We start from the raw sequence: 9,715 nt of genomic DNA, 5'->3' as shown, positions 1-9,715 counted from the left end.
AGCTCAAAAAAACTGTATTTGGGCTCAAATGAATGGGAAAAAAATGTGCGCTCTCGCATTAACTAATGATGTCCCTGCCAAAGCTGATATCAAACTTGCGTCCCTGAACTGTGTATAGTGGGTTAAGCAAGGGGAGTTTTTATAGCCTAGTAGTGCATTGTGCGCAGCAAGCTTGAAATAAAAAAAAGGATATGAATAGGGGCCTGTGCCCCACTAGAGTTGTATGTCTAACAACGCCCCTGATGTAGGTGTTACAGAAGCAGAGCATCAGGTGAAAAACAGAGATAATAAAAAAAATACAAATAATAGGAATAAACTGGACAAATAATAAACATTGAAACACATTTGAACACACAAACTACAATACAAACATTTAAACAATAAAAAACATTTAAATGTACATTTAAAATAACAAACGTAAGGCCATACACATCAGAGCAGACAGTGTGTAAAGACATCAGAGCAGACAAGTTTGGATTGGTTTCCACAGGCAGTTTATATATATTAATTTGTGAACTGCTCATCCAAACAACTTCACACTCAACTCTGTCCATCCCTGGGGCCTGAGCTTGCTGAAAATCAATGTCATACAGTGATGGTTCGTTAATCGTTAGATAGTTATATTGGATAGGTAAGGTACAGGAAAATGTGCAGAGACAGAAGCAACAGGTCACATTTTTAAACATCCTGAAGAAACTGTGTTAAAAAAAAACAAGACATTAACAGACGTGTGATTATAATGGATGATTAAAATGTTCTCATTCCTCAACAAAGGTTCCTCAACACCAGAAGAACCACATAACTAGTGTACAAAATGAAAATGTATATGTTCTAAAGGAAGGTACTAATGGCTGACCATCCATAGGACCTACACCACCATCTGCAATGTTGAGTTACATCAACCAAGCGCACAGTGTTGTCTCTAGATGGCCCACAGCCAGCGCTGATGTACAAGTCACGACAGGTATCACCTCATGCTGCCTTACAGTCATGCAGAATGGGGAACGAGAAAAGCATAGACAGAAACATTGTGTTTTGACGTCTATTCATTGTCCCGTGCGGGGGAGGGTGGACGGGGTCCTGGCTCCTTGGGGCTGGAGTCCTTCTCCCTGGCAGGCTTCCCAGCTGGGAGGGTCTGAGCCACCCCAGCTGGGAGGGTCTGAGCCACCCCAGCTGGGAGGGTCTGAGCCACCCCAGCTGGGAGGGTCTGAGCCACCCCATAGGGCACGTGGCAGGCCACAGTCCCCAGCTCTGCCGCCCCCTCTACATGGAACATCTGGTCGTCAAAGAAGATGTGCGGCCGTATTTTCTCCAGCATCGGGCCTTTGGGGGCCCCGGCCAGGAACAGAGCCTCGTCCACCTCCAGTCCCCAGGCCCGCAACGTTCGCAGGGCCCGGGTCCCCGAGCTGGCGGCGCTGCGGGCCGTCACCAGGTAGGTACGGATGGGGCAGTCCAGACGTTGACCTTTGGTATAGAACTTCTTCTGTAGCTTCCCCAGAGCTTCCAGGAAACCCTTCAGTGGCCCCTGGTTGGGGGCCGGCAGGAGGGCAGAGAGATTAAGAGTTTTGAAATGGCCATTTAAGATCTACTGAAGAGAAAGCAGTAGATCTATGGACATCACTAAATGCCTCCCATAAAAATCAAACAGTGTGTTCCATGCTTACAGTGACTTTAGATAATTCCTCCAGACTTACATGGTCAAGGGGCATGTTCTCATGGGCCTTTTCATGCTCAAAGAACTTGTCCAGTCCGTGAGCCTTGTAGATGCGCTCCGACTCATCAGAAAAGAGAACGGCATCACCGTCAAAGGCCACGCGGAGCTGGCTCTCTGACACGACCGTCAGCTTCTCTGGGGTGAACATGGTGGCCGCTGCGATCCCTGAGGCGCACAAACATTCACGCACATTTCAGAAAAGTTGATTCAAAAATGGATTCAAGATATTAATTTTCTCGCCAGACAGAAACAATTTTGCTTGACCCAAGGGCACCAAAAGAAACACTTAGAAATACACAGAGATAGGATTTAGCTGGTTCAGATGCCTGAGCGGTTAGGGAATCGGGCTTTTAATCAGAAAGTTGCTGGTTCGATTCCCGATTTTGTTGTGTCCTTGGGAAAGGCACTTCACCCTACTTGCCTCGGGGGGAATGTCCCTGTACTCACTGTAAGCTCTCTGGATAAGAGCGTCTGCTAAATGACTAAATGTAAATGTAAGTAATGAAGTAAAGATACTTTGTTACTATATTTAAGAAAAATATATATTTTTTAAAGTTTCACAAAATAAATTGCCATAATTGATGAGTACTTGATGAGGTACTATTGTACTTGGCTCTGTTCTGCTTTAATCTACTCTGTTTTGGGCTTCTCTGTTCTCCTCTCCTTTCTCCTTCCTCTCCTCTCCTTTCACTGTGTAAAAAAAAGTTTTGAAAAAAATGTACGTTATGGATGAGACAGAGGCAGTTAGCAATGTCTACATGACTGAGAATAGAGACATTCCTGATCACCCATGGCCATATATGAGGGAGATGTTCGAAATTGTCTACGTCAAAAAGGATTCCTGGCAAATGCTCTGCGTGTCTGTAGTGTCTTTTTGTATTAATGTATTAATATGATGTGAGGTCCAGTTACCAGCGTGACACTAAAACAGGTAGTAGTAATGGCAATTTTTTACTTAAGTATATGTCAGAGCTCACACTTCTTTACTTTAACTTGAGTGAAAAAGTATAGTCAGCACTTCAACTTTTAGTCTTGAGTCTTTTTAAACATGAGTATTCTATTTGAGTGAAGGATGTGTGTATACTTTTGCCATCTCTGGCAATACATTACTTCTTGCAACACCGGAAAATGTGTCCCTTGTCTGCACCTTGTATTTGAGATCCTGTTGTTCCACTGTCTGGCAAGAGACTGCATACATGAAATGGTTTGATCTTAATTAGATTTTGGGTCCTCTGAGTCATGCATGCAAATAAGCACCTTTCATGAACACAGTGTTAGCCAGCTACGGTACCAGAATTCTAGCAGTTCGATGGGGTGGGCAGGAAGAGACCCCATCATAGGAGGTGTGAGTTGAACCAAGTCCGTTTGGTTACAGTATTATCTGTCATCTTAGCTGTTGACGTTACAGTATCATCATGACTGGCTGACCTTCCTCCAGCGCCTCGCGGACCTTCACAGGGTCAGCTGACAGGTACAGGTTGGTGTGATAGGCCTTCAGGTAGCCAATGGGACTGTTCCCTCCTGTCATACAGAAACGCTCAATGAACAGATCTAGAGTGGAGAGATAAACAGTTCAGACAAACACGTTAGGGCTTGAGGTCATGCAAGGGTCCATCATGTCTTGTGTAGCTCACAAGTACCCAAAGAAATAAAAACAGAGGTGAAAACAACTATTATTGCATCAGTTAGCTAGATTCTGTGAGCTGCAGCCCAAAGGTTGCCAAGCCAGCACAGCGATGAGAAAACCAAGCCCACAGGAAAGGCAGCCTAGTTTGTGCCACAGTAGACTGTGGCTGCAGTTCAGGGAGAACAGTGCCGGAGAAGAAAGATATAAGGATTGCGGAGCTGAAACTGGCTCAGGCAGATGTTTCTCCTTGGCTGGGCTGTTTTAGTGGGTGCTGGGTGAGAGACGCACCCTTTTGACCCAGAAAAGAACACATCATGCAGGAGCAGAGGAGGAGGGCATCATGAGCCAGACCACAGGGACATCACAGAAATCCATCCTCAACCCTCAAAGTTCAAGTGTGTGTATGTGCACATGATGTTAACAGAGAAGAAGAGTGGCTGGAACAATGTTTATATTATATTATGATGATTATAAAAATGTACACAATGATAGAAAAACAGTTTAAGTTACTTGCCAGTCTCCTGTTTCTGGCATGTGTACACACAGATACACACACCCACACACACACAGAGATCCACACACAGAGCACAACACTTTAAGGGATTGAGTATGGAATTCTGTGATGCTTTAAGCAGGCATGTTTGTACCCTAAGGTGAGACTGGAGCAGAGTCACCCAGGCTGTGTGGGAATCAGAAGAGCCAACTGTCCAGAGAGCAACATCCATCGCTTCACCAGAGGAACATCACCAGAGACGGTAAAAACGAAGTACAAATACTTTGTTACTGTACTTAAGTAGAATGTTCTGGTATCAGTACTTAAAAATATCTATATATATATCTGTACTTTCTACTTCTTACATTTTCAAACCAGGCTCATTACTTTAGTTTTAATCTGTATTTGGTGGCCTGATCAATATTATTTCTTGTCATTGCGCGCCTTTTTTCATTTCTTGGCTATCACCCACAACAAATGTAAGATAATATAGCTACCATGGGGCAAGGCAGACGTTCTGATGAGACAGAGGCAGTTAGTCATGTCCACATGACTGAGACAGAGGCAGTTAGCCATGTCACATGACTGAGACAGAGGCAGTTAGCCATGTCCACATGACTGAAACAGAGGCAGTTAGCCATGTCACATGACTGAGACAGAGGCAATTAGCCATTTCCACATGACTGAGACAGAGGCAGTTAGCCATGTCACATGACTGAGACAGAGGGAGTTAGCCATGTCACATGACTGAGACAGAGGGAGTTAGCCATGTCACATGACTGAGACAGAGGGAGTTAGCCATGTCCACATGACTGAGACAGAGGGAGTTAGCCATGTCACATGACTGAGACAGAGGCAGTTAGCCATGTCACATGACTGAGACAGAGGCAGTTAGCCATGTCCACATGACTGAGACAGAGGGAGTTAGCCATGTCACATGACTGAGACAGAGGCAGTTAGCCATGTCACATGACTGAGACAGAGGGAGTTAGCCATGTCACATGACTGAGACAGAGGCAGTTATCCATGTCACATGACTGAGAATAGAGACATTCCTGATCACCCATGGCCATATATGAGGGAGATGTTTCAAAATTGTCATCGTCAAAAAGGATTCCTGGGAATGCGCTGCATGTCTATAGTGTCTTTTTGTATTAATGTATTAATATGATGTGAGGTCCAACAGGTAGTAGTAATGGCTACTTTTACTTAAGTATATGTCGGAGCTCATACTTCTTTACTTTAACTTGAGTGAAAAGGTGTAGTCAGCACTTCAACTTTTACCAGTCTTTTTGCCCAACACTCACAATCTCCTGTAAACCTGTGTGTGTGTGTGTGTGTGTGTGTGTGTGTGTCAGATGCTCACCGTGGTGGTTGATGGTGTTGATGAGTCTCAGGCCAACGTGAGCGTGGTGGTTGGTCATGAGCACAACGTCGAACAGCTCCTCGCTGTCTGGGTACAGTTCTCTCAGCCTGGCGTTCACCGCCTCCAGAGCCTTAAACACAGACACCTCCCATCAAGCATCAGAGAACTAGCAGTGCAAAGACACAACAGACACAACAGCTAGACTAGATGTTGATGCGAGTCCTTGTGTGTCTTCTCAGACCTTTACAAAGGAGAAGGCAGGGCCCGGGGCAAACGGCTCCGTCTCGTGCTCCATCTGGTGCTGCAGGTATTCCTCCAGGCCTCTCTGCTGGTGGATCAGCTGCTGTTCCTCCATGCTGAACAGCACCCGCGATGACACCGCTATGGTGATGGCGTTCTGGGGCTTCGGCTGCAAGATGAACAGACGGTCAGTAAGAACAAACCATCACTTCCAGGTTGCAGATAGGTAGGACTTGCTGTCCCCCTGGGGGTAGGACTTTCTAAGGGACTAAGACAGCAGGATCCTCTAATAGCAAACTGTTCTACATCTCTTCTCTTCTCAACAACAGAAGAAAGTATCTGCTATCACTTGTCAATAATCAGCACAAGTGCCTTCATTGCATATTAATAATATTGATTGCCAGCCATCCGAAAATGACTTAGCTATATTTACAGTGATGTGTTGGGGGGGACTAATTGTATTTGTCCGAGGATCGGGGGGGTCGTGTCCCCCCATCCCCCCTGGGATTTCCGCTCATGACACCAGATGATTTATTGCTTCACTTGGCTGGAGGGTGTAATTTTGATATTACAAGACAAGATATTGTGGAGATTATAGAACACGCTGACCATAAAAAAATAATGGAATTGAAAAACAACCACCATTTTATGTAAGAAGTTATGTTTTTAGAAAGTCTTAGAAAGAAAGTAAATACAAACGACCACCAAACCATGACATTGCACTACAAGGTGCAAGGTCAGTCGATGCCATACAAGGATTTTCCATTAAACAGTGTGGATACCCATTACAGCACTGTAGCTGTGATGTCTGCTGATGTCTGTTCAATGTCATGAAGTCACCACTGGCAGGTGGCTTGATTCAGCCTCTTACTCTTCAGGGGGAGGAAACTGGACTGTTCTCCATTGAAATGTTCTCTTTTCCTACAACATACATTTTTTATAATAATAATACATTTGATTTGTAAAGCGCTTTTCTAAGTACTCAACCTCTAGACTATAATGTATATTGTGTCAGATGTTCATCATGTTTAAGTGATGATAAAATAGATGTATTAATCAGCTCATCCTGAGACATTTAACCTTTCAGAATGACTGAGGGGCAACAGGCTGTGTGGCAACCAACAGAAGCAGACACAGCCTACATAGACCATTCAATTCAAAGTTGGCTTACAAATTGTATAATTAAACATTGACAGGCACAAACCAATTATTTAGTTGTTTGTCCAGATAATTTTATAATTTTTAGGATTCAGTTCTCATCCAAAATTGATTATTAGAGATGGTTATTAGAGAGGGTTGAACACATTACAGAACCTGCGTTTTTAGTTTACTGTTAGAAATTAAGATTGTCGCTAACATACTGGCACATCACATCACATAACGTTAAGAAGATACTTAAGATAAGATAGGAGAACACATTTTCAATGTACTTCTTATGCATGTTACTATTACTATTTAGTAAGTTATCGTAAATTCTTATTTGTTGGTGAATTGTGTTTAAACATGTCAGTCAAGAACGTTTGAAGAATATGTCAGACAGTCAGTTAATCGTTTCATGTCACAACACCCAGACTGACTCACTGTTTTCCTGTTCGGAGTGGAGGGCTTCTTTCCTTCCCAGCAGGCATTGCTGACTGCGCTGGTGGCGACGGCAGCGCTGAGCAGTGGGCTGAGTTTATCCTTCCTCCCATCGCTGACGCTCATCCTTCCTGTGCTCTGCCTCGGTACCTCTTCAGTCTCCCTCACATCACTGCCACTTCATACGCTCTCTCCTCTCTCTCCTCTCTCTCTCCCTCTCTCCCTCTATCCCTCTCTCCCTCTCTCTCTCTCTCCTCTCTCTCCCTCCTCTCTCTCTCTCTCTCTCTCTCTCTCTCCTAGAGCTAGGAAGGAATATGTAGGATTATGTTCTCACAGTTTCATGCTCTCACAGTTTTTCCGCTTTTTTAGAATATATCTCCATCACACAACGTGCCTCCCTTTCCCTTTTATTCCATCACACTCCATCTTGATGTGCTTATTTTCCTTGCAGCAATACCCTCCCCTTTTGATTTAATGGGGTCAGATGGCTGAGCGGTTAGGGAATCGGGCTATTAGTCAGAAGGTTGTTGGTTCGATTCCTGGCCGCGTCAAATGACGTTGTGTCCTTGGGCAAGGCACTTCAGCCTACATGCCTCTGGGAATGTCCCTGTACTTACTGTAAGTCGCTCTGGATAAGAGTGTCTGCTAAATGTAAATGTAATGCATATGGGTTAGGGTTAGATGGCATAGCATATGACATGTGTGAAGCGTGGGTTGTTCAAAGGGAAAACAGCTGCATGTAAGCTCACATACTGAAGACCCAGGCACAACAACCGATGTGGGAGATATCATATAGCTGAGTGCCAGTCAATATATAAATGGCTAAATCCATTTAACAGTGGATCTTGATATGTGCGCAGGATCCTAACTGAGTTGTACGGTTGGATGATTTGAGGACTGCAGTGCAGTGCGTAGTGTTGTTGTGTATCCTTCAAGCATGAAAGAGGTGGAAGGTGTCTGTGTTTACACTGCTCGCCCTTGAATCTCCTTAATGTGTCACTGGTCTCTTCCTTTTCCTGCTTAGGGGGATATGGTATCTCTGGATCATTTGCTTCCCTCTGCGTCTGATGATGTTTTCTCTTTTCTATTCTGTCAAACCTCCCTGCAGTCTCTCATATAAAAGAATTACAGCAGAGCAGTAGTTGCCAGGCGACCACCAGAGAATTGCTAGACTGGGACACACACACCTGGAAGCTGATTGGCTGTGGGGTGAAACCAGGCTCTGATGTCAGGCTGGCACCACAGAAAAACACATTCAGCAAGGCAGGAACACAACACAGGTTGCCATCGTCAGCCACCGGTGTCTGGAGAGACATATGAAGACAGAAAATTCAATAAACAGGTTTAGTGATGGAATCATTTCTTAATATCGCATCTAACTACGACACACACACACACTAGAGGCTAATTATTGAAGAGCAAATACTACCCTTGATTGTGATAGACATGGTTTTAGCTAAACCTCACATCTTTTATGTGTGTGTAATTTGTGGACATCAACATAACTTAGTGCACAGGGTATTATAAAGAGAGAGTGTTTAGATTTGACTTATACCCAGTTTAATGGATTAAGTCTTACAACAAGTCTTTAATGTGTTCTATAACCCCATTATAATACAGTATAACACTCCTTATTGGGATAGTCTCTGAGAGATGTAACAGTTCACCCGGTTCCCCTAGCAGCCTGTTCACCATTGTTATCACTAGAGGGCAGTAGAGAATAGGAGTCTCTGAGTCACCACAGTTTCTGTTCCTTCTGACATGTTTAAGAAGAGGAAGTGAGAGGCATACATGACAGTTTGGAATGGGAAGTTTACCTGACAAGAACACAATAATGTGTTATCTGAGATACTGTTGGAACACAAGCGAGCCTGCGATCAAACAGGCCTGCCTCCAGATGCTGGGTACACACAACAAGACAGGACCTGTCTGTCCTGCAGAAACAGAGCTGCTAAGGATGATTTGTAATTCAGTATTGTTATTAATTTGTCATTCTTTCAAACTATTGTTTTTTAAACGAATGACACAAACTTGGTCATTTCAATTTGCTCTATATATACCACATTACCACTACATTATACTTTACTGGGAGACAGGTGGCTGAGCGGTTAGGGAAGCGGGCTAAATGACTAAATGTAAATGTGAATGTACTATACTGTCCAAAACCTATTCTAAAACCTAAGACTGTGTAGAGTCAGTAATTGCATTGTAAAATAACTGTTTCACGGTAGTGTGTACTGTATCACTCCTAATTACAGTCCTTTGTGCTTGTGATTAGCCCAGGGCCCCCTGGCGCTGAGAGAGTTAAGCTGCAGGCAGTTGGGCTGCACCCACCGCAGAGATGATTTAAATAACGCTGGCGCGAGGTTCTGGGAGGCCTCTTTTTCTGCTGGGTAAACTCCTCCCCTACGCAACCTGGTGTGGCGGGAAATGCTGGTGAGAGAGACAGAAAGAGAGAGAAGGAGAGAGAGGTAGACAGTGGGAGGGGAGAGAGAGAGAGAGAGAGAGAGAGAGAGAGAGAGAGAGAGAGAGAGAGAGAGAGAGAGAGAGAGAGAGAGAGAGAGAGAGAGAGAGAGAGAGAAGACTGCAAAGGGTGTGAACCAAAAAACTTATCTACCTCTCTATACCTGCTACCATCAGGTTACCCTGGCAACGTGCCACACATTACCCAGAAAGAAGGAGAAAGACAGAGAGAAA

General features: G+C 44.3%; 1 protein-coding gene across 1 annotated transcript; it reads right to left on the bottom strand.

The window, feature by feature from the left end:
* Positions 1–202: 202 nt before the first annotated feature.
* LOC134026599 (cytosolic 5'-nucleotidase 1A-like) lies at positions 203–7,224 on the bottom strand. The gene is made up of 6 exons (XM_062469491.1): positions 7,022–7,224; positions 5,442–5,609; positions 5,201–5,330; positions 3,143–3,265; positions 1,695–1,879; positions 203–1,525 (listed from the first exon to the last, which is right to left on the bottom strand). The coding sequence occupies exons 1-6, from the start codon at positions 7,142–7,144 to the stop codon at positions 1,043–1,045; spliced, it is 1,212 nt and encodes a 403-aa protein (XP_062325475.1). The 5' UTR covers positions 7,145–7,224; the 3' UTR covers positions 203–1,042.
* Between the last annotated feature and the right edge of the window lie 2,491 nt (positions 7,225–9,715).

The sequence above is a fragment of the Osmerus eperlanus genome, chromosome 9, assembly GCF_963692335.1.
Source record: "Osmerus eperlanus chromosome 9, fOsmEpe2.1, whole genome shotgun sequence".
Classification (NCBI taxonomy): Eukaryota; Metazoa; Chordata; class Actinopteri; order Osmeriformes; family Osmeridae; genus Osmerus; species Osmerus eperlanus.
This window is presented reverse-complemented; position numbering and strand designations above follow the sequence as displayed.

Excerpts from the sequence above, each read along its gene's own strand:
- LOC134026599 (XM_062469491.1), bottom strand. The coding sequence starts at position 7,144 with ATGAGCGTCAGCGATGGGAGGAAGGATAAACTCAGCCCACTGCTCAGC. Across the intron at positions 5,331-5,441 it reads CTGCCTTCTCCTTTGTAAAG|GCTCTGGAGGCGGTGAACGC; the intron begins GTCTGAGAAGAC and ends TCTGTGTTTAAG. Across the intron at positions 1,526-1,694 it reads AGAACATGCCCCTTGACCAT|GGGCCACTGAAGGGTTTCCT; the intron begins GTAAGTCTGGAG and ends GCCCCCAACCAG.